The following is a 25,344-nucleotide window of genomic DNA, read 5'->3' as shown; positions in this document are numbered from 1 at the left end:
AGAATGGAAAATCAATGACAGTGACAGCTTCTTGCCCTTTCAATCTGAGAAGTTTCTTTTCTGGTTTATGATTTTTATCAATAAGTGGGTAAGATATCTTGTAATTGGGCTTCTAGACTAGTGGATAGGTTTTTTATTTTATATTTATTTAAGATTTTATTTATTCATTTGACAGACAGAGATTACAAGTAGGCAAAGAGAGAGAGAGAGGGAAGCAGGCTCCCTGCTGAGCAGAGAGCCCGGAATCGGGCCTCCATCCCAGGAACCTGGGATCATGACCTGAACCAAAGGCAGAGGCTTTAACCCACTGAGCCACCGAGGCACCAGACTAGTGGATAGGTTTTAAACTGACAAAGACATGTTTGGTTTTTAGTTTAAGAATTATGGTTCTCATTTCATGTGAGGAGGAGATTCAAAGTAAGCATATATAAATAAACTCATTCTGCTCCTATTGTAGACAGTTTTCATTCAAGCCACATAGAGGTCTTTCAGCTGGGCTATAAAGTCATTGTGCTTGATTAAAATCCCCTAAGTTAGTGTATATTTATAGTAGCCATTGTTTGGTTTTGCTCTTATTGTTAAGTGACTGATTTTATTTATAAATTCTGGGCCTGCCTTTCCAAAAGAAAGATCCCAAAAAGTTACTGGTTAAAAAAACTGTGAGAAAAATTTGTTATTACTATAAGCAGAAGTATAGATAGAGGTTACATGAAGTCAAGTTGTTTTGATCTCCAGAAGAACTGGATATTCAGAGACACATGTAACAATTGCAGGTTTTCCATAGACAACCAGGCAGACAGGCTAGTCTTTAGGCTGGTTGCCTGCCTCTTCCAGCAGATACCAACCAATTAGACAGAGGTGGTTACGTGATGTAACATTATCAGGAGAAACAATTCATGACTCAAAGCATTCCAAGACATATGAGCTCTAGTCCAAAGAACAGTCTTAAGCTATATAAAGTGACAGCAATATTGTCAGCTAAATATAAACTCTAGAAACACAAACTTTGATGACTTGAGAAGAATCTGTTCCAGGTAGTCTGTGTTTTGTAAGAACCTCAGAAGGCCTTAGGAGACAATTTTGGTGCTTTGGTGTGAATAATTAGAAGCCTTAGATAAGTCAGAATCCATTAATTTAAGCCCCTTCTTCAACATACTTCAAGGGCCTCAAGCATATTTCATTTGCTTCATCTCTCTTGATCTAACAGATAAATCAATGAATTTTCTTCTAACAGATATTGTCTGTATATGTTACCATGTATGTTCTGAAAGAACCACTACAAACTTTAAAAGATAGGTTTATAACTCTCAAAGGTAGCTCTGAAAGAAGTTACCTTTTTTCCCATTGAATTTTCTCAGTTACTTATTAAACAGATGAAAAAGAGAGCAAAAACCTGAAGCTGAAGGAAGTTTGGGGAGGGAGGAAGTTAGGGAGAGGAGGTAATGCTGGATAAAACAACACAAAGAATCAACAGCCACTCTCAGACTCTACCCTAATGAAGCAGGAAAAGTTTTGAGAGGGATGTCTTCATTTTAATATCTGGAATTGGGATCCTTCTCCACCCCTCAATTCTTAAACAAGGGGATTAGAGGTACAGGAAAAAAGAAAATCGTTCTTTGCCCTAGGCTGGGTGGACTGGCATCTTTTGTAGGGGTTCCTAAGTATTGTGCATTTTGGCAGCTGAACATATCTGTTACTCATGCTGCTTAAAATGAGAGGCACTGTGTTATATTTTTGGAAAATTAGTTGTTTATTTCTTAGTATCAGATCAATTGCAGTATTAAATTAACAGTGAATTATCTGACAAAAATAAGTCTACCTTGGTAGCCTGGGGCTGAGTTGCAAAAACAAATTGTGAATATTGGCCTGAATGTTTATTTTTTTCTTTAAGTAAACCAACTATTAAATATTGCTTTATGTTAAAAACTGAGCTTCTTTAGAATAAATGTAATACACCTAACAAGTGAATGCCATTTGATAATTATCTGAGAAGTAAGGAAGCATTTTTAAATATCAAGTTAAAAATATTGTTCCAATAAATTCAGTGACTCTTTTTGATACCTATGTAAATCCTGAAGGATAGTTTTGAAATGGATTCTTCCCAGGCAATAGTTAAAAAAAAAAAAAAGAAAAAAAAGGTCATTTCAAGTGGTAATGCCCTAAGAGAAAGTTGTTTTAAAATAATCCTAACCTTTAAACATATACAAATAACTATTTCTTAAAAATAACAAGAGCAGCTCGAGCTGGTTTAAAATTCTAGAAAACTTGATTTTCTGAGCTAGATGGCTTAATGTATAGATGTCCATATCCTTACCATTTTAAAAAATCTTGGACCCCCTAACCTTAGTTTCTTGTTAAAGAACATAAAGTAAATTTACTGTCTGAATAAGTTTGTAATGGCCTGAACATTCAGATTTTGTGGTGGGGTTTTGGGTTTGAAGTAAAACAATTATCATCTTTCTAGAGATACTCCTACTGACTTCCTAGAAAACATTATCCATTACTGGAGACTTTATTTCCAACAATCTCATTCCCAAAAGTCCTAAGCCCTGAAGTTCTTCCCAATGGCCTGGCATCCTGGGAATTCACTTGATCTTCTGGGCAGAGACATTTCAAGCTCGGGGAACACATGATGGGAATTTAGTTTCATGTGTCCCAAAGATATGTAATTCTCTTTGGAGGTTTTACTTGATAATAGCTATGCCCCAGAAAACCATCTTGTTTAACCAATGTGATAAGTTGACAATGTAGTTTTTCTCTCTGATTATAATGTACTCTGTGTAGTCAATACACTAGTACCATGTGAGTGTAATTTCCTCTTTTATTTTATCTCCAATGCACTGTATTATAAATAAACAGTTAAAAAAAACACCAAACAAATCTGTTGCATCTCCTTTTAAGATTGTACCACTGTAGACACTTGTTCTAGTAAAGTAGAATTGGGCGCATTTGATTGCATTTAAATTTTTCATGCTTCAGCAGTTTGGCTGGGAGCACAGTAAAGAAAAATCCCATGAGCGAGGATAGTTTAGAATAATAGAACTTGATTTTGTGTATTATAGCGGCAACATTTGCGCTGCTTTAGTTAGGGTTGTGTCAGCACTTCCATTATAAACCCCTGTTTTCAGGGGGTATAACTAGGGAGATTTTTTTTTTTAATACAAATTAAAAAAACAATTCATTTGAATGATTTTTAAGTTATAATAGTGCAAAAATAAAACAAAGTAAAGTCACATAGAAATTGACCATTTTCACAAGGATTTGGATTCTTTTGCAAGAATTTTTTTATGACAGCAGCTAAAGTAAGATACAGTTCTAATACATAGGAGATGAAATTTTTTGTAATGAAAAATTACTAAATGAGCATTAAAAATAAAATTGAGCATCCCAGGTGACATTTTTAAAACATTAACATCAAGTGTATATTTGATTTATGAGTTTCTAAGGGGGGTAGCCATGGTGCAGTGGTTATAGTGAAGGCATTACCAAAAGTCAAGTATCTTTGCAGCTTCCAGAATAGTATAGTTGATCTAGTAAAATGTTTTTAAAAAGGGAAGCTAAAGTAAAGAAATAAATGAGGATGTAATCAGTAAGTTCCAGGATTCTTTAATAAAATAACTGTGTAAAAAGTAATCAGTAAATTGAGTCTAATAATCAGAAAATTTAAGACTCACTTAATAAACTTTGCTTTAAAAAGAATTTGTACACATTTTCCTTTTAAAAATACAACAAAACTACCAAACTACAACAAAACCAACAATTAAAAACCAACCTGAAAGAAGCCCAACAATTTTATCAAAAGGAAATGCCTGCAGTAGAACAATACTGCACAATCACCTTTTTCTCTGCTAGCAACATGTTGAGAACTGTAGTAAACTCAAGAAATTAAATAAAATATGATAAGTAAAGTATGCTTCTTGGAACAAAAATATTGGTTCCTTAGGTAAAGGGAGGGATTTTGAAGTTGAATGTGCCTTCCTTGGTTGTTAACCATTATTGCCCTACATTCCCCCCTCTCCTTGTCCCAGAGCGATGGTGTGAACTGGGGATGAACAGTCAAATTTCATATGGCCTTTTTTTTTTTTTTTTTTTTTGGCAGCCTATCTTTCATCTGCAACCTTGATAGACATTTGTATTTGTAGGTGCAAAATAAAAGACAAATTGTGTGATGTTGTAAATAGGTAGCTTTCCTGAATGGTCACTGGAGGAATCACCAGAAGACTGTTGATGAAGTAGAGGTGAAGCCTTTCCTCACTAATTGTATTCAGCGTGTAATTTCTAAACTTCCCTCTGAATTTTGATTTTCAATTAACAGTCCCCATTTGAAGATAATTTTCTATTTAATGTAATTGCAGGAAATAATTTATTGGCTGATTAAGACTGAGGGCCCAGCCTTCCTTAAGAAAAACACTCTAACAAACCAGCCTTTAAACTCAACTCAGCTTTGGACAGATTTAGTCTATTTTTACAGCTGCATGGTTGTGTTTAATTAGGATTGCACACTATTGTTCATTGGTGCAGTTTATACTTGAAATTATTCTTAAGAGACTTTTCATTTTGGGTTTTGTGTCATGATTAATTTATACTAAAGCAACCATCACAGACATTACTATTGGAAGGAGCCAAGTCACTTTATAATAGAGGATGTTTGTTGGGGAGCTAAAGTCAGTCTGAGTTTTGGCTTATGACTTTCAATTGTATTTAACTATTTTAAAAGGCAGCAGTAAATTCATTCTTTTGTTTGCAATGTGAATGATTACATTATTGGTACTGTCATTATCTGAACCATGAAAACACTCTTGTTGTTTATGGTAAATTCTGGATAAACTTGCAGACCAGTTATAATTTGCCTGGCTTCACTGCAGTATTTGCAGTGATCCCTGTACAATGAAAAACATCATTGGTGTTTTTTGGTGTTATTTTCCTTATGTGTGAACGCATTTTTCCACGTGCTAATTTTGATAGAAATTAGTCAAGAATATACTTACTGATTCTTTGATATAGTACTCTTTAGGACATTTCATTTCTTTCTTCTCAAAGAAAATATAGACATTCTCCTATACTTCCTTTCCCCCATTTTACTTTCTAGTATTGAGTCTAGGAGATGAAATTTTATTATTTGTAGAATGATTATTATAAGTAGGTATCAGCATTTTAATATGTTTCAAAGCACTTCAAAAGCCTGTAATACTTTTATTTAGAACTGTGCATAATTAGATTAGCTGATCTTATATTAATTTTTTTCACTGTAGGATACTAAATCTGAGCCCCCTCATTAATTGTGAGAAATTTAGCATTAGCTGTTAAATCCTATGTGAAACATGGGCTGCTACATAAAAACTACTGTTTAAATTGGAATTAACTTAATTATTTTTCTTTGCACTTGATATTTCCTTCACTGCAATATTCATGAAAGCATGTGACAGATTTGTAAATTTAACTGTTAATCTCAGATTTCTAGACCCTTTAATCAGTATTTATTTGTCTGTAGAAACAGTACTAGCAAGTTAATGATTTGCTAATTTGAAAAATGCTCATGTGGTTTCCTATGTTAACTGATTTGTGCATTTTTTAAAAAATGGTACGAAATCAATTAATGTTAAAGAGCAATTAAGGTGGAGATTTTATTCCTTCGTTACACAGCAATTTTAGAGCTAAAGATGCTATAAACTGAAAACAACATAAAGTTTTAGAAAAAATACTTAATTGTCTTTTAAGTCATAAACTTTTGGTGGTTTTATTTTTAAACATTTTGCTCAGAAAATCGTCTTGACAAAACACAGAATGGAGACTGTGCAAAGTGCAGTCGATGTTTACTTGTGGGTACATAGATGAATGTTTGGTGATTGTTTTTGCAGTTTAAAAATATGATGTATAGTAGGCATTTTACTATTTTCACAGCAATTGCTTTGAATTTTGTATGTACTTTCTAATATAAAATAGAGGCATAGTTATTTCATATACTTAATTGAAATGTTATGAAATTGCCCTAAGACTAATCTAACATTATCAGCCACTCAATCAATATGTCGCTTACAAGTTAACTCACAGTAGTTGACACATTTGAAGATCTTTAGAAAAGGATCGGATTGGCACTAAACAGTGTTAGGCCCTGACACTCATAATACGAGGTATAAACTAAGAAGTCAGGACCAAATTTGCTTAGGACTTTCAATGGGTATTACGTACTCTCCTGATTGTATTTTCTCACATAGACTTCTTTAGTTCCCACATAAAGCATAAGAGAATTTTGGATATTTCTACTTTAAAATCATCCTCTAAACTGGCTTATTCGTCTGTTCATTCACATATTAATTTATTTTTTTCCATTGTTAACCATCAACCTAATTTGATAATCTAGTTGGGAGAACTGGGAGGAAAAATACACACATACATATACTGTCTGTTATGAAGACTCATTCCATGAAAATGTCATTTATGGATTGTTAAGGGAGTAAATGTATAGCAATTACTTTGAAGAGGTTTGCTGACTTAAAAGTGGAGAGGGAGGGTAGAACAGATAAGCTAAGTTCTTTTTCAGAGTGGTTTAGAGTAGCTCATAAACAATGTGAAGTTAGAAAATGTACATTTTTGGTTTTTTTTTTTTTTTTCCGAATTAGTCAGATGTAAGGGATGGTTTGTTCTTTTGTCAATGATGGCATTTTGAATCCATGCTATTTCCTTCTTCTGCAGAAGAATGTCTTCCAAGCAAGCCACCTCTCCATTTGCCTGTGCAGCTGATGGAGAGGAAACGATGACCCAAGATTTGACCTCAAGGGAAAAGGAAGAGGGCGGTGATCAGCATGTGGCCTCCCATCTGCCTCTGCACCCCATAATGCACAACAAACCTCACTCTGAGGAGCTCCCAACACTTGTCAATACTATTCAACAGGATGCTGACTGGGACAGCGTTCTGTCGTCTCAGCAAAGAATGGTGAGCTTTTAAAATCTGGCCGCTGTCCTTAAGTGTGTCTGTTAGTATGGCCTCATCACACGTAGGTGTTCGAGGAAAAAGCTCAAAATTCATATCATAGAGTTACTTGTGTTTAGATCATGAAACAAGCATGTATATATTATTAATATTACTAAAACGCTAGTAACTGGGAAAAATTGGAAAACGGTTTGTGATTTAGTTTTTATCCATTATTAGGTCAACTTGCCAAAGATATTTAATTTAATTTGGGGGTAGGTTTGGTTATCTTGTTCTCTGAACCTCTTAATAAGGTGGCAAACTTGATAATGACACAAAATAAGTATGATCAAATAAAGTGTGGCTATGTATTAATGTTATATATTAAGCAAACATGTCTATGAATGAGGTCATATGGTGAATATATCTTCAGTGGGGAAATGCAGGTATTTGTCATTTTTAATGGTCATTTTTGATTTATAATAAAGCTTTTCTCACTTATGTGCCTGTATATTAATTTCAAAAGGACGGGCAAAGCTCCTGAGTATCAGTCAACCGACTACAGGAGTTTTCCCTGAAGGTAGAAACAGCAACATCAGATACATGCAGTATCTTAACCAGCTTTCCCATGTGAAATTCTGTCTGTAACCATTGAAACAGAAGCCACAGTAAGTGGCACTGTCTAGTTTAAAACAAAAATACCCAGTTTTTTAGCATCTAGAACTGACCAAACCTTAACATATTTTATTAGATTAGGAATTGACAACCTATTTTGCATTTCTTAACTTTTGGTTATGTTAATGAAAGACATTTTAAGTGGGCTGTGAGGAAAAGTTTTATTCTTTAATAAAAACCAGGTAATATTTAAAAACGCCTTTATTATTGATAACATGTATTTAAATTCTTGCTCTGTGCTTAATGTTTAATGTCAAAGACTTGATTTATAAACTATGGAGGCAGACATTCTTCTTTCTCAGCTGATTTTGCAGACACAGCTAGTACCCTGAAACAGCAGGTGAAAAGTAAGTGAATGGAAGGAAAGATAAGACTTTTCTAGACCTTGCTTCATAAGACGTTGTCATTATACAGTAAGATAGCTCCAGTGAAAGATGTCTTTTCCTCGCATGGGGGAGAGAAGAGAGTATTAAAAGGCAAGGCTAAAAGACTAAAAGTCTGTTTTTCTGATTAAACTGAATCATTTTTGTACCTCCAAGATAGCAAGGGTGACACAGTCCCTGCTACTGGCTTTTCGAGAAGATAGTAGGCCCATGTTTTATCTTTATTTCATCAAGCGTTTATTATAGAGTACCTTCTCTGGGCTCAGCATGCTACTAAGTGCTGGCTGTACTATGGTGAAAAAACATGCAAGATGATGCTTTCTTGGAACTTATATCTAGGAGAGGAGACAGAAATTAAATAAATATACATACATTAATAGATAATTAAAATTGTGATAAGTGTTAGGAAGAAAAAGAACAGAATACTATGTGAGAAATAATGAGATAAGGCATAGAGGGATAGGAATACCTTCTCCAAACCAAGGATGATAAGAACTAGCCAGGCAAAGAATAGAAGAAGGAATAAAAATAGCAGAAGGAACAGCATGTGTGACATATTTGAGGTGGGAAAAATATAGCTGAGCATCGGGAAAGGAAAGATAGTCTTTGGGGTGCCAGTTGGTTAAGCATCTGACTCTTGGTTTCAGCTCAGGTCATGGTCTTGGGCTGTGACATGAAGACCCTGTCAGGCTTCAGGCTCAGTGGGGAGCCTGCTTCGATTCTCTCTCTCACTTTGCTTCTGCCTCTCCCCTTGCTCTCTCTCTCTCACTCTATAAAATAAATAAATAAATAAATAAATAAATAAATAAATATAAAAGATCGTCTTTGAGGCTGGAGTATAAATGAGTGAGGATGCAGTGTAACTTCAGATCTTGTTGGAGAGACAGGTCGGGGTGTATCCAACAAGACCATAGAGATAATGTTATGGAAGTGATGTTTGATTCTAAGTGCAATGAAAAACCACTGAAGGGTTTTAAAACACTGCAAATAGATCACTCTGGCTATAGTATGAATAGATGGGAAGGAGACAAGAGTGAAAGGAACAAGACCTGTTGGGAGCCTACTTCAGAAGTCCAGGTAAGGGGTGCCAGGTTGGCTCAGTCAGTTGGGCATCCGAGGACTCTTGTTTCAACTCAGGCAAGGGTGTCCCGGGTTGTGGGGATGGATTCCCCGGTCAGGTGTGGCGCTCAGCAGGGGGTCTACCTGAGATTCTTCCTTTCCCTCTGCCCCTTCCCACTGTTCATACGTGCTGTCTCTCTCTTTCTCTCTCTCTCTCAAATAAAAAAATGAATCTTAAAAAAATAAAATAAAATACAAAAGGAAGTCCAAGTAAGAGATGGTAGTGGTTTGGGCTAGTGTAGAGGTAGATGGGGTATAGAGAAGAGGTGGATTCAAGATCTGTTTTGCCACTTATGCCAAATACAGTCATGGACAATAAAAATAATGGCACTGAAAAATATAGGTTGAGACAGAAATTATACCCTTCAAATTTTACTTCTTCAGAGAACATGTTACTTATTTTCCTTAGTAAAATTTGTTTGTATTTTGGCAAGTGCCAGTTTGCTTCAGTGAATTACTCTCAAAGTTTTATGATTTAAAATTTTGTCAGAAAATAGATACTAATAATTTGCTTACCAAACTAACATTAAGAGGGATTTATGGTAGTATAAAATAGTTTAAATTTAGAAATATGTTATATATTAGTATAAAAGAAATCATATTTGCTGGAAATGTTTTCAAACTTTCACTCTCTTTTGATATCAAGCACTGCTTTCCACTGGAGCCTTTGTGTATTCTGAATGTCTGGAAGCCAAAATATTTTGTTTTAACTCCCACTCTATAGTATTTCCCAGCTGTGTACTTATATGGTATAATAAAAGGATTTAACAAATGGGAAATAGCAGCTGCATTTGGAAATTCCCTTTGTGCTCCCTTTTCATTCGATAGATTCAATAATGTGTAACAACTGTAGCATCAGACCTGTAGTGACTTAAACTGCGAGTATCATATCACCAACCAATTCTTCTTTACAAGGAAGAGAAACAATAGAAGGATTTTCGGTTTCTGGGCAGTCCTGCAAACCTACATATAGAGTGTGTGTGTGTGTGTGTGTATGTGTGCACGTGTGTGTGTGTGTGTGTGTGTGTGTGTGTGTTGGGGGGTGGGGAGACTTTGACTAAAGTAAAATTTAATAAACACTTTACCTCATTCTACTTTCAAATAAATATGACATCCAAAAGTATTGTTATGAAGTTAAATGAAACTTGGTAGTTCTCATCAATGGATCATACTCACTACCCACTGTAACTGAACCCCATAAAATAGCTGTGGAGAAATAAAATGTAAAAGTAAAAAACAACAACAACAATTCTACTAGTACCTATTCAGTTTCCATTGTTATTTACTTTTTGTAATGGGTCTTTACTCGTGAACAGTTAGAAGCGCACTAAAAATTTCTTATCTGCTGGGTTCAGGAAGGTTTTACTTTGAAATATCAAGACCACAGAAGAGCTTTACTGCAAGAGAGGGTGAAGACAAGGCAGAGAAGTTCCACTAATCCGTACTTCCTGATTAGAAAAAAAAATCTTGACTCAGACCTGTACCCCTGGGGATAAAAATATATGTTTATAAAAAATAAAAAATTAATTAAAAAAAAAAAAGAAAAAAAAATCTTGAAATGTTGAAATTCTGATCATTTTGATGTGGTGTTCCAAAAAATTAGAGACCACTCAGTTTCAAAGAAAGAAAAGTGTTCATTATGGCATAAAGCAAAGGAGAATAGAAATTTTAGAGATTGGAATTCAGAGGCCAATTTGAGATTAAGAAGTTTGGATTGTGAATTTAATTATAATTACTTATGTTAGAGATGCCCCAATGCTTGATTTTAAGTTTAGTGTGCTATGTTAATTGATAAATTGCATTTGAAGGCTGAAAAGTTAGGGTAAATAAAAATTCACCATCCTTTACCGTTCATTACACATAGCCACTACTATTTTCATTATGATTTGAGTGTACCAATGTACTGGTACTTTTTTTTTTTTTTTCCCAGAAGAATATTGACATTGTCTCCTGAAATGTGTTTTTGTTCCCATTAGGACTGATTCATTAGACAGGAATAAATTCACATAATTTTTTCATGGAAAAAATGTGTAGTATATCATTCTTTTCAATGTTAACAAGGACAAAGGAATATTTGGTGGTTATATTTAGTGACTGGCAGTATGACACTGTGTAATGATTATCTGCTGAAGATTACTTGAGTATATAGCACCTACTAAGTTCTAAGCATGGTAAAGAACTCTGCTATCATGGAACTTAGATTCTAGTAGCATGACAGACAATAAAGAAGTTGCACAGAGTGAGCCAGTTTCACACAATGATAAGTGGAATAAAGAGAATTAAATAAAATGTGATCAAGAATGACTCAACAGTCTGGAAGTGCTCTTTGAGAGGGTGACTTCTGAGTTGATGTTTGAATGAGAAGGAAACAGCTATGCAAAAATCGGGGGGAAGACACCCAGTTAGAGTTTATAGTAAGTGCAACAGCTCTTTTGGTTGATGTATTTGAATAATAGAAAACAACAGAGGGGCTGGGCTGGAGTGGGCGAGGGAGGGAATGGTATGAGATGAAATCAAGGAGGCAGGCAGATGGCAGAGACTTTGGGGTATTGTGGGCTATGGTGAGATGTTTGGACTTCAAGTTCAAGAGGAAGTCATTGGACGATTTTAAACAAGGGACTAACATGATTTGATTTATGTGTTTGGGCTACTATGCAGCACACTGGTTGTGGGAGATAACAGCAGAAACAAGGATACCTAGTAGGAAAACTATGGCAGTAGTACTGGTAAGAATTTGATGCTCTGGGGAAGAGTGAACAGTTAGGTTATTCTTTGAGTTCTCATAGATTCTGAAGAAGGGAAGATTCACACAGAAGGTGAGGAGAATATTTTAAGCCACGTGGGCATAGTAAGAAATTTAGTCAGGAATGAACAGGAAATGAAATTGCTAAGACCAAGAATGGGGGGTAGGAGCAGGTTTGCTCCTGGACAGAGAATGGTCCCGTGTGAGGCAGAAGCTTTTTCCTTAAGATGAAACTGTTTGCAGGTGACCTCTGGGGTAGGCCACGGGAATGTGGGCAGGATACCAAGAGTATCCCTTACAAGATCCACAAAATGACAAGATTCCAAGTGAGATCTTCGATATACATGTGCATCTGTGCACTTACATGCATGCTTATGTTGATATATAATTCAAGTCAAGATGAGATTATATGCATCTGGCTTTTAATTACTAATGTAATTAAGTAAAAATAACCATACTGGACCCTGAGCCCCAGAATATCAGAGCTTCTTATTTTAGAGGACCTACTTAAATTCCCCTGAATAAATTTCATTTTTTTAGAAAAGTTTTAAAAGTACTTTTTCACTGTACATAAAACTTCCAGTTTGACCTTTGTTGTAATTGAAAGAAAACAGTAATAGGCATGTTGAGATATTTAATAAATATTAGGAATAATACTGTCTTGCTTGCAAACAATTTTTCCTTTCTGATGTTTTTGCTTTTAGTCCAAAGACGTTGCTAATCAGTGCACTCCAAGAAACAAACTAAAGGTTTTAGAAGGGAGGGGTGTGGGGAGATGGGTTAGCCTGGTGATGGATATTAAGGAGGGCATGTAGTGCATGGAGCACTGGGTGTTATATGCAAACAATGAATCTTGGAACACACATCAAAAACTAATGATGTACTGTATGGTGACTAATATAATATAATAAGAAAAAAAGAAATCACTAATGCTATTGAAATTCAAAAAAATTTAAAATTTTTTAAAAAACTAAACAAAACAAAAGAAGTTGTTAATCACTTCTGGAGTGTTCTATGTAGTTCACTTTGAGTCATAAAAATTCTGATGTGAACTTTGTACTGTAACTGGGATTGGAGCTGTTGTCATTACATGATAACATAGTCCAGGAATTTGTGTGAGGATTTAATCCTCCTCAGCGATGATTTGTGTTGTGACAGGATTTTAAGAAGATTTCTAATTTTGTAAGCTTTTGAAAGATATTAAAAACTTGAGTTGTTAAAATTTAGTCATTTAAGATCGTAAGTAGCACCCAAATAAAATTTATTTTCTCACTTTTATTGAGACTGTGCTTTAGAAAGTGTAGTGGAGCCCACCAGTTTGCCTGGACCTATTTTATAGTCTTAACACCAAAGGCAAGGTTCATGTGCATCTTTTTGGTATCTGCTTGGTCTATGAAGCACTAGAAAATAATCCATAAAATAGCAAGGTTTAAACTTCCTGGAAAATTTAGTTACCACTCCTTTCATTTTAGAATTTTGGAATTCATTCAATTTAAGTACATTTCAAACCTGAACTTCTGGTAACAAGTGAAAAATGTCCTCCCTTGTCCGCTGAGTCATGAAATAGCCTTCTCCAGGAAGACTTGTGGGAGATTTCCCATTTTCTGTAAATTTCAAACTGTACTTAGCACTCAGTAGTCTCTTTTTAAACCTCTCTCAGAAATTTAATGATGGGAATGTGCTTACAATTTAAACCAAAAAGTAAAATAATATTTTATTGCCTGGTATGGTTAGTGAAATAGAAAACTACTGTTGTCTAATGTTAACACATTGATCATCTTGGCATTTCCATAACCTGGTTATGTACACTTTCATTCCTGCTATTAAAAAGTATAGATCTTTAAAAAACTTTCCTAAATCTGGGTACTTTATTGTTATTTTTAAAGATTTTGTTTATTTATTTGACAGACAGAGATCACAGGTAGGCAGAAAGGCAGGCAGAGGGAGGGAAGGGGAAGCAGGCTCTCCCCTGAGCAGAGAGCCAGATGTGAGGCTCGATCCCAGGACCCTAAGATCATGACCTGAGCTGAAGGCAGGGGCCCAACTCACTGAGCCACCCAGGCACCCCAATCTGGGTACTTTAAATTAAGCAGAATGATTACTTGAAAATAAGATATTGAAAATATCTTAATGTTTATAGAAATTGGAATTATTTTATTATTAACCTTAATGATATAATACAGCTTTAAATACACTTTTTGGAAAAGTTTTCTTACCAAGCATATTATCAAAAATCTTTATCAAAAGGAGAAACACTAACATGCTCTGGAATACTTGGCTTTTTTCCCCCTTGGGCAAGAAAGAATCAGGTATGCATGCTGATTAACACACTCCAGTCATTAACGTGTGATTATGTGGGCTGCATATTGAGCACCTGCCAAAATATAAAAATCCAGTACTTCACTACATCTGTGGAAGGACTTTTTGCATTTCTTTTGTATTTTGACAGTTCAAGGAAAATCAGGCCCTAGCATCTTTTTTTTTTTTTTCAGTATAATAAAAATGTATATACAGAATATTTTCAAGGAGACAAGATATGCCATGTTTATTTTTATTTTAATCTTTCAGGCTGTTTGAGAGCCAGTGACTGGAGTTTACAGAGCACTGACTATAACATGAATCTCTTAACAAACTCCATGACTGGCATTCACTTACAATTTACAGCATTCCTTTATGTTCATAAGGATTATCTTTTTCTGGGATTCACCCAATATTTCCCTAATGTGCTTCATTTTTAGGTGATATCTTTATGCTTCCTAAATATTTTTTTTATTTCTTTCACCAATAAGCTGCTAGTGTGAATCTCACCATGATGCGGGGGCTGTTCCTGTGGTTTGATATTTCCTCTCTACTGTCCATATGCAAATATTCCTTCATGACCAAAGTACGGCTTGAATTCTATAATATATATAATATATAATATATAATATTATATATAATCTATAATATATAAAAGGTCAGTTTTCAATAATTATTTGAAATAAGACTTGGTTATTAACAGAAAAACTGGGATGATGTAGTCTAGCAGAACACCTTGACTGAGCCAGGCCTGTTCCAGATAGCTTTATTTTCTGGATGGATTCAGAAGATTTCTGTTTGTTTTTTAAGATAGACTTCTTGTCAGATTGGTCAGTATTAATCAATGGAAGCTGATGTCATAATTTTCTGATTAAAGACCAATAATTCTCTGAACTCCACTGTCTATAGGTGGTTCTGATTAATGCACAGTTTCTTGTATAGAATTCCTTCTTACTTAGTGGTGATCTGGGTATATCACTATAATGAAATATGATAACTGGAATAATGAAATCTGCACATTCCTGTAAGGCTTTGAAGCAACATGTTGTAGAAAGCAATGTATATATTATATAGCGTGCAGTGTTTTATGTGACTAATTTGAACTTTTCATGATTAGAATGAGATATGAATCTTAAGGTTCTTGTATATCAGCATGAAGAAGATGGTGGTGCCTGTGACAGGGAACATTTTGCTCTGGAAGGAGGAAGCTGGAATTATAGTTTGCACCCCTCCTGCTCTACCTTCTTACACTAATTTGGGGAGGGTTGGTTTCCATAAAGGCAACTTTAACATAATGAATCATTCGGAGATGACATTGAAAGGGCTCTCTTTGATTATTGAATTAAACCACCTGCATTAAGCAGGAAAGCGCCTACTCTGTTCCTTACATGAACATATCTAATTTTTCTTGAACACATCTAATGAATGTGCCTTAATTATCTTGATATGCAAATTATCCCACTGTTTGATTGTCCTCTGCAATAAGAAGTTTTCCTTGCTTTCCAAGAGAAATGTAACCTTTTAAAAGAAGAACGACTTCAAGCCATTATTGCTTTTGTTAATATAGCTTTCAGTGTGATGACATTTATTTTTTATACTATTAACCTTTTAAGTATTATTTTGGTATTACTGCATTCCCATGACCTCTAGGCATTATTTTTCTGGGTGATGCAAATTGAGTTCAATAATATATCTCTGTGTAAACCACATTCTGGAATCCAAAGTATAAATTACAAACCTTTGCTAATAAAATTTTACAATCAGGTAAAAATTAGAAATGAATATTTATGCATTTCATTTATCTTCTTTATATTTCATTAACATCCTAGAAAATGGAAAACCTTATTTAATAAAATGATTGGGAATTATTTTGTAAACTTTTGCTTTCATTATAATTTAACTCTGATTTGTTTTCACTGCTGGTGTACTGAGAGTACCTAGAATACAATATTCTCAAGTTCATCAAACTTCTGGGATGAAATGTGCCCTCATTTAAGCATAGATGGATTATGGTGGTCTATAGAAGAGGTTCATTTACCTTGGGGCACACAAAACGAGCAGCTTTTTTTTTTTTTTTTCAGTTACTATTATTTAGGAACTTTTTGGTTAGCTTTAGTAGTAAATTAGTAGCTCTTTACATGAAGGACTGTGTTAGCCGGGGTTAAGCTAGTGTATTCCATGAACAAATTGGAATAAATTTTTGCTCCTGAATTCAGAGTTAGTATGTGGCCTTCAGCTGTATTATTTTGTTCCTTGTATGCTTCTACTGAAGATACCTCTGTCTTTTTTGTTTTGTTTTGTTCTTATGTTGATATATTTTGTATGTGAAGTTGATTATGGTTTACTTATTTAGCTTTTTGAAGTTGACAGTAAGATTAGAATTTAGCTGTCCTTTTGGCTACCCTTCCCTTGGATCCATGAGCAATGACACAGTAGAGCAAGGAATGAATCTGAATCTGAGATTTTGAGTATTTGGAAATTAGAAAAATATAAATTCATATCTTCCCTCCCTACTCATCTCCCTCCCCCTCCCAGCCCTGAGAAGAGAAAAAAACATGGATTATATGATTGTAACTGAGCCATTAACTCAAGTTTGCGTGCTGCTTTCAGGTAGAGTAATGCATAGCTTCTAGGCATTGGGGGCACCTGATGACAGAATGAGACTTCTTGTTGCTGCCTTGTGGTAAATTAGTGACATTTTTGTGCCTACTTTCCCTTTTCCTGGAAATGTAAATACAGATAGATAGATAGAAATAGATAGATAGATGGATGCCTTATTAGCAACACGACCTCTGAGGTATCATTTTTAGTCTCTTTGTACTTGTTATATCTGTAAAAAACTTAAGTCAGAGAGCTGGAGATATTATTTTAAAATTTCTGGATTACAGAGAGTTTCATATTAAGCCATTACATGGATTTGATGTATTAGAAGGAGATTTGAAGTCTTTTGTGGTCGAGTTTTCTAAATTGGGACCCTTCCTGGGCAAGAGCCAGTGAAGAGGGGAGCTATTTGAGTCCCAGAGCTGTCATGAGGGCTCACTCAGTATGTATGACAGAGAGAGCAATTTGTTCTCTAGTTGCTCTTCTCTGGGTAAACAAGGCCATGGAAGGACATCACTGTTAATAGAGTAAAATCTCTATCAACAAATAGATTTGATAGGCCTTGATTGGGCTTGGGTACTTCTTAAAATTAAGATTTGTGGAGTGCCTGGTTGGCTCAGTCAGTTAAGTGTCAGACTCTTTATTTTGGCTCAAGTCATGATCTCAGGGGCATGAGATGGAGTTCTGTGTCAGGCTCTGCTCTGGCCACGGAGCCTGCTTGAGATTCTCTCTCTCCCTCTCCCTATGCCCATCCTCCCCACACTGTGTAGGCACTTTGTGTAGGCACATGCACTCTCTCTCAAACAAACAAACAAACAAACAAACAAAAACCCTGTGAGATAGAAAATATGTACTCCAAGCTTTTTTTAACGTGACCCCAGTCTCATCATTTTTAGATAGACAACCAAGACATAGTTAATTATCATACCAATATTTGTTCCTGGGTGCGCAATTACCGTCCCATTACCTTTTCCTACCGAATCCCAATTACCTTACCTTTTTCCTAAAAGTTTTGAGTTCCGTTTTTTTCTGAAGCTACTCTGATACCCTTGAATGATGGTAGATCCCCTTCTCCGCCAAAGACCCCAGTTTCTGTTTTGAATTACAAACAGGTTTCCTAGAAGCTGGACTAAGTCACATTTCAACAGACTACTTGTGTCATGCTACCAGTCCTCCTCTTCCCTGTTCATTCTGAGCTAGTGTCCTACAACAGGTCCCTGGTGCCTTGACTGTCCTAGTTTCAAGGCTGTTTACCTATTTTCGGTACAGGTTAGGGAGGCTTTTTACATCACCTCCTTTGCTTCCACTTCATAATTCTGATGTCTGGGTTTGTCCACTATTTCAAAGTGCTCTTTATTATTCCTCATTTGGATGATAGTTATGCAAAATGGGTTCCTGGTGAGCTGACTGATACCTGGATCCAGTGATGTGTATGTAATTTAAGCATCCACCATAGCCTTCAGTTCATTTAAAGCATACTGGCTGCTTTGCTGATTATATATAAAAAATACACAGTTATTTTCATAAGTGCACTGGTATCTCTCAAATGGGGAAGAAGAGAAAACAACTGCGAAGGAGGAGAGCATGAGGATAATAGACTTGACACTAGAGTAAGTAGTTATCTCGTAAGAAAAGCTCTGTGGAATCATTTGAGACTCTCTATGCATAGAAAGTTGCTCTGTAAGAACTTGTCCAATTATACTTCTCCAACTTCTGCATAATCACACCCCTTATTCCCCAGTGCCTCAAATTGTAAAAAGCAAACAAATAAACAAAAAAATTCTTGATTTAGTGGAAATTTTTCCCTGAGGTTATTTAGAGGAAACATAATTTAGAGGAAAGGATGTTGCTTCATAGAAGGCCTATGTTTATCTCTGTCGCTAATTTGCTGTGTGACCTTAGGGAAGTCACTTTATATCTTTGGACTTCAATTTCCTCATCTCAAAAATGAAAGATTTGAACTGTATTCACCAAGTCTCTTGCTACTTTTAACTTTCTTGGCTTCAAAGTTAAAATTGTCTTAGTCCAATTCAACCTAGCCTGGTAGTGTTGTTTGAGTTTCATATGGTAGTTTGAATACTAATGAACTGCCAGATGAAAGTTAACTGCTTAAAGTTAGTAGGCACACAAATCTGCTAATGGCTGGACCTGACACTGCTCCACATGTTGGTAAATTCACCATCAGACCTGCCTGCCTTAAAGGTCCTCTTGCCATTCTATTACCAAAAAGTCATAAAATATTCTCAATTCTGAGAAGTTAGTTAGTTAACTTGCCTGGGTTATATGGGAGGTAGGTAGAAAAGCTGAACTTAACTACAAAATCTGGGCCAGAGAGCCTGCATTCTGTTAACTATTATACCATCTTTTTCTGCATAGGGATTCAAGTACTAGATAGGATTAAGCAATTAGATTTTTAAAAAAATTTTCATTATTTAAAAAAAAGATTATTTATTTATTTGACAGACAGAGATCATTAAGTAGGGAGAGAGAGAGGGGGAAGCAGGCTCCCTGCTGAGCAGAGCCCCCCCCCCTCCCCCCGGCAATGTGGGGCTCAATACCAGGACCCTGGGATCATGACCTGAGCTGAAGGCAGAGGCTTTAACCCACTGAGCCACCCAGGAACCCCCTAAGCAGTTAGATTTTTAAGGTCCTTTGAATCTTGAGATTTTGATTCTCTTTGTGAGGCTGATAGTGTATAGATGAGGCAAAGCTTTTCTATGTGCTTGTCTTGACAGGTTTGGAGACTTTAATTTTTTTTTTTGTATTTTGCTTCCACTTATTAAATATAGTGATGAGGACATTTTAAAAACTTATTATTATAATTTGTTTTTCTTTGAATCAAAATAACACTTTAAAAACAATAGCTTTCATTTCTTAGACTTTAGAAATCATGACACTTTAGCAAATATTGGTGATAAATTTATATTCTGACACATCATGAATAAATTTATTGTTATTGAACAATATAATAGTAGTATAAAGTGGCAGGATGTTGCTCCAACTTTGAGAATGCTATATAAATCTAATATATTCTACCAAGTATCAGCTTTAATAAAAGAGAAAAAGAATATAAAACCGTTTTACTATTAGAATTACTGATACTTTTATCAGGAATAATCTGTTGTTAATTGGAACCAAATTCAGTATTTTCATTTATATAAGCTTCTTTAAACCACTGCTTTCCCTTGAAATATGTCACGTTGGAGAAAAAACACACTTTTTTCTTTGAGAAAGAACCTGTGAATGTTAGCAATTTAGTTTTCAGCAATATTAAAAATGTTAGATTTCCTTTGTTAGCAAGAAGTTATTGGAACCTAGATTAAGTAAAGCTTTATCTGTCAGTCACCCAATAATACTGAAGGTAGTAAGTGTCTTACACAACACAAATGGCAGGTGGTTTTTGACCCATCAAAAAAGAGTTGTTTGGAGTGGGGAATCGGAAAAAGCAGTTCATATCTAGCTCTTACATATAACTTAATATACTATATTACAATACTTGTGTGTATGTAATTTTTGTGATATTACTTGAATGCTTAATAGAAACTTGAAATATATAAAATGCAGTGCATACAAAAGGGGGTGTGTGGAGCCATCTGTTCTGACAGAGAAGAGTGATCATGACGTGGCTGAGCTGCTCGTACACAGTGATTTAAACCAAACAAAAACAACTTTTAGTTGGTTTTATTATTGTTTATAGCTTCTCTACAGCCATTGTATCCCATTAATTTCCTTAATTTAAAGACTACCAGGGACACACTTGTTGTTGAAGAAATTGGGCTTATGACACATTACAGTAGGGAGAACACATACCACGGAGAACCATCAAATGTCTCAGTAAGAGAATATTCAAAAGAACATTTTTTTAAGGATTTGGGCTTTGTTGGAGAGATTTGGGATAGGGTTTAAGGAAACAGAAGCTTGCTATAGATTGGGGGTTGTCAGAAATCAGGGACAAACTTATAATTTGGTATCCCAATAAATCTTATCTGGAGGGAGGGTAGACTAGAGTGAGGATAAAGCTGTAATTGGTAAGACAGTATAACTAAAATGGGAAACAAAGGCAAAAACAAAATGACAGCATACAATGCAATAAGAGAGAGCACATTTAATGTAGCCTCACTAATGAGTGGAGGAAAGGGAAAAAGAGGCTAATATTCTGTCCCTTCAGCTACATTGGGCAGCAGGTAGGGAAGTTGATTTATGCAGCTGCTTAGAGAGGCCATTTCCCAGTCATTTCTCCCAGCAGCGATGACTTCTACCTGTATGTGTTTCAACTCTATTATGTAGAGCAAGATTCCATTCCTGACCTATGGTCTCTGCTTGTTTCAGTTCCTTACATCTTATCTGACTTCTGCAGCTCCAGCCTGTAGTTCTCCTCTGTGTGCAGTAATGACTGCCCGTTCATATTCTTGGTCAAGGTGCAGTTGGCAACCCAGACAAATTAGAGCAGTAGTGTACTATAGCTGCTCTGGGACAGAGTAGAGATAATCTATATGCAGTTAGGTCAAAGTGGGAATTGATAGTAAGCATCCCTGGAAAAAGCTAGTTGCAAATGCTAAGGTTACTGGAGTTTTGCTAGGGGTCAGATCTTGATGGAATTAGTTTGGGATGACTTTATAAAGGAAGTGATTTTTGAGCATTGATATTGAAGAGAGTAATGGCATTTAGTATTTATTATTATACTTAGATGAATGAGAATAAGAACCTAAAAATGGTGTCGGTGGTCATCATGACTGGATTTTCAGAATTAAAAATTGAAATACAAGACAGTTATTTCGACAAGATGTTTGATATTTAATAGTAAGAGTAGTTACTGTATGTTGAGTAGTTAGGTGATAGTGTCCTAAGGGCTTTATATATTATTCATTTCTTACAATAACTCTTTGAAGATGTAGTTATAACTCCATCCTGTAGAAAGGCGGGGTCTAAGTCCCACCCTCTTGATATGTGCAAGCCTTGGTGACTTACTGTTGAATAGATTGCGCTGACAGTCATATGGCATGACTCCCCAGACTAGGTTAGAAATAGTGATACAGCTTTTGTCTGGCTCTTTCTGGGGGCCTGTACCTTTAGAGACCTGAACTACCACGCAAGAAGTCCAACTAGTCTGAAGGTCAAATCCTGGAGAGGAAAGATCATGTGAAGAGATCACACAGAGGTGGAAGAAAATGTCCAAGAAACGCCAGCTTCCAGTCCCAGATTCTTGAAGCGTTCACATTTGTGAATAAACAAGTCTATGGGATGACTCCAACCTTAATCACTGACTTACCGGCAACCTCGTGGGAGACCCTGAGACAGAACCACCCAGACCAGATTCTCCCGAATTCCTGATTCACAGAAGCCATTGAAGATAAATGATTATAGTTGTTTTAAGAACTATTTTAGGGTGATTTTTATACAAGAAATAACCAGTACAAGTTGCATCTTGGTATTGCATTAGGGCTAACAACAAAATGGAATTCGTGTCTCAAAGTGGGTAAAGTTCCTCTCTGGCAATGCAAGGTAACAAAAAGATTTAGAAGGTTCATGTTATTGGAATTATGGCATCTTTTACTGGTGAGAGCGATTTTATTATAGTGCTATGGAAGGAGAAAAGCACTGGATCTGGAGACAGAAAACCTACCTTTGAATTTTAAACCAGTTCTGCCAGTTCTACCTGTGTGACATGAGGGAAGCTGCATAACCTCCTGACTGTTACTTTGTTCTTGCTGAAAACAAAGATACAGAACTTTGGTATTCAGTTCTTGGCAACACATCTTAACAACAGCATCTAGAAACTGGAGTGAATCAAAGGAGAGAGACGAAGGGTCAGGAAACCATGTTAAATAGGAAATGGGTGTAGAAACTGGAGGGGTGTCCCCTAGAAAAGAACTATTAATTCAATCCCTCCCTTCAGAATTTGAGTAACTCGAACACGGAAGAGGAAATAGATTGACTTTGCATATCTTTTGAGGGCAAATGGGAAACAATAGGTGATAATGATGAGGATCTAGATTTCAGTTGATGCAAGGATTCCTTTTTACATAATTGAATTTGTTAGAAAATATTATTTGAGAGCCTTCGGCTGCAGAAGTGCCAAGGAAAGAAAGCTTGGTTATTTTTTTCTGGGTTCAATACAGGGAGATTATAATACACCAACTCTCTAGACATCTTCAAGAGGGCCATGTACTAAATGATACAATATATCCTTTTTCCCATTTAATACATCTTTCTTTGTAAATGAATTATTTCTACAACATGTTTTTGGTATTCATAGTCAGTCTTGACAACAATATTTGCTTTCTGTTTAAAAGGAGTATTTGTTATAGAACATTTGCAAAATATGGATGACTTCAAAAAGAAAATTAAAGCTACCTATTATCCCAACACTCAGAAGACCATTTATGTTTTGTTAGATATTCTGGTGTCTTTTCTTCTCTTCTGTACATAACATTTTCCAAAAAAAAAGTATATTGCTGTTCCTTACTCACTTACTTTTTACCAATAATACATTATGAATATTCCCACATCACTACATTTTCTGTAGAAATATGATTTTCAGTAGTTTCAAATCATTTTACCCTCTGGATGAAATCCTAATGCCCTCAGAATGATCTCTAAAATTGGTCATGTAGGTTGCCTGTAATTGATCATCATTATAAACAACTCTGTCTTCACCATATATAATATGAATGAATCCCTTTTTAAAAAAAAAATTTCAGCTTTCAATATTTTGCTTAAATAAGCAATCCCGTCACTGTTAGAACAAATCTTTACTCTTGGCCTTATATTTTAAATTGTTTTTGACATATTTGGTGAGTAGTTGTTTCAAGTTCAGCAGCTGATGATGTACTTAACATTTTGTTGGGCGCCCTTGGCAGGGGGCATATTGAAGAAACATGAGACATGGCCCCAATTCTTTAAGTGTTAAAATTTAGTTGCAGATATGACTAATACCTGCAAAATAGTAATGAATAATTTATTTCAGTATATTATTAAATGCTAAGTTGTGTGGTTCTGATGTGCTTCAATGTGTAGTTCAGGGGGTAGGAGGATAGTGAGGCCCACTCTAGTCAGGCAGGACTTCAAGGATGAAATACAATTTGATCTGAGCTTTGAGAAGTGGGTTGAGTGACTAGTCAAAGAAAATGTAGGACATTCTAGAGGAAAAGAACATGAAGCACAAAAGCTCAAAAATTTATGTGTGTTTGATATATTTACATTACCATGAGAAGGCTATTTAAGTCTAATGTTTTTCTATTGCCACTGCTGAAAAATCTGTTTTGACTAACAACCTCTGAAAAACCTGGGCAATATTTATTTTAAAACATTTTTCCAGTTTTATTGAGATATAATTGACAAATAACATATGAAAGTGTAGAACGTAATTATTTGGCACATGTATGTATTGTGAAATGATTACCAGAATAAGTTTAGTTGACATCCATCGCCTTGTATATGTTTTGTCTTTAATATTTACTTTTCTACCCCTTCAGACATGGAAACATCTTAATTAAATATTTTTAATTTGTGACGATTGCTTGTGTTTTCTAGAAACTTTGCCTAATGACTATATTTTTGTACTACTGTGTGCTTTTTCAGGCACCTGCCTATCATTTTGCATTGTATTTAATTGACTGCCAGCAAGAAGCTCTTTAGATAATCTGAATCAATGTTGCTTTAGTTCTTCTGTTGTGACTGGGATCCTTTTAAATAATATTTCAAGAATTATCTTCACTGTTAGGTTTGGTGTACTACTAAGGTTGGGGTTGAGAGAAAACAAGCTTAAAGTAACTTGCCTTTGAATGAACTAATGCTAACTCGGTTTCCATATGCTCTGCTGGTTGTGATGTTCATTTGCTCAGTCATGTTATACAGTGGTTGTTTTCATAAGAAAGAACAAAAGAAGTAATCTCCTTTATGTTATTTTTTTAAAAATTAAAACTAACCAACCTTCTTAAAAATTTTCATAATTCTATCCATATTGTAGCATTCAGGCAAAACTTTTATTTCATTGCTTTCATAGGGATCAGTGTTTCTTGAAGTGGGATGCATCAGAATGAAAGGACCTATACATTGGAATCACTTGGGTATTTATCAAACACCGTATTCCTGGGCTCCATTGGGGGTGATGAGGGAGGTGAGGGAATCTGCATTTTAACATATTTGCTAGGGAATTCTAAATATTGAAGTTTGAGAACCATTGCTTTAGGGAAATGCTATCTCGCATCTCTCCGTGGCTATGCCGCTGTGTGTCAAGACACAACAGATACCTTCGTTGGGCATCTTTCCTCAAACTGCTATTTCATAGGACCTGTTTCATTTTTAGGAAATTACATAAGTTGAGCTTTTTTTTCTGTTAATAAAACTTACTTAAATATTGCCTAGCCTCTTAAAAAGAACCCTAGAGATGCTTTGTCAAAAGTTTCTTTTTCTAATTTGGTATTACTGCCTTTTACCCAATAGTACCCTCTTCGTTGTAAATGTTTGGATTTAAGTGCCCCTTTACACAGATCAATTGCCTGTAGGCTTCCATTCATGAGAGGCTATTATCTGTTAAGTTTTAGAAAGTTAAAAAGTGAGGCCGGACATGGTAAAATTTGCACCTTCCCTTGTTCCTAAGAATGGTATAAGGG

At 35.4% G+C, this 25,344-nt stretch overlaps 1 protein-coding gene across 21 annotated transcripts in view; it reads left to right on the top strand.

Annotated features, from left to right (window-relative positions):
* SOX6 (SRY-box transcription factor 6) overlaps positions 1 to 25,344 on the top strand; it is a 607,305-nt gene that overhangs the window by 245,033 nt on the left and 336,928 nt on the right. For all 21 annotated transcript variants that reach the window (XM_032360340.1, XM_032360336.1, XM_032360356.1 and 18 more), the window contains one exon: positions 6,694 to 6,934. In XM_032360340.1, coding sequence (XP_032216231.1) covers positions 6,694 to 6,934 — 241 coding nt within the window. The remainder of the gene's footprint in view (positions 1 to 6,693; positions 6,935 to 25,344) is intronic.

The sequence above is a fragment of the Mustela erminea genome, chromosome 9 (genome assembly GCF_009829155.1).
Source record: "Mustela erminea isolate mMusErm1 chromosome 9, mMusErm1.Pri, whole genome shotgun sequence".
NCBI classification, from domain to species: Eukaryota; Metazoa; Chordata; class Mammalia; order Carnivora; family Mustelidae; genus Mustela; species Mustela erminea.
Note: the sequence above shows the minus strand (reverse complement) of the source record. Positions and strands in the feature narration are given on the sequence as shown.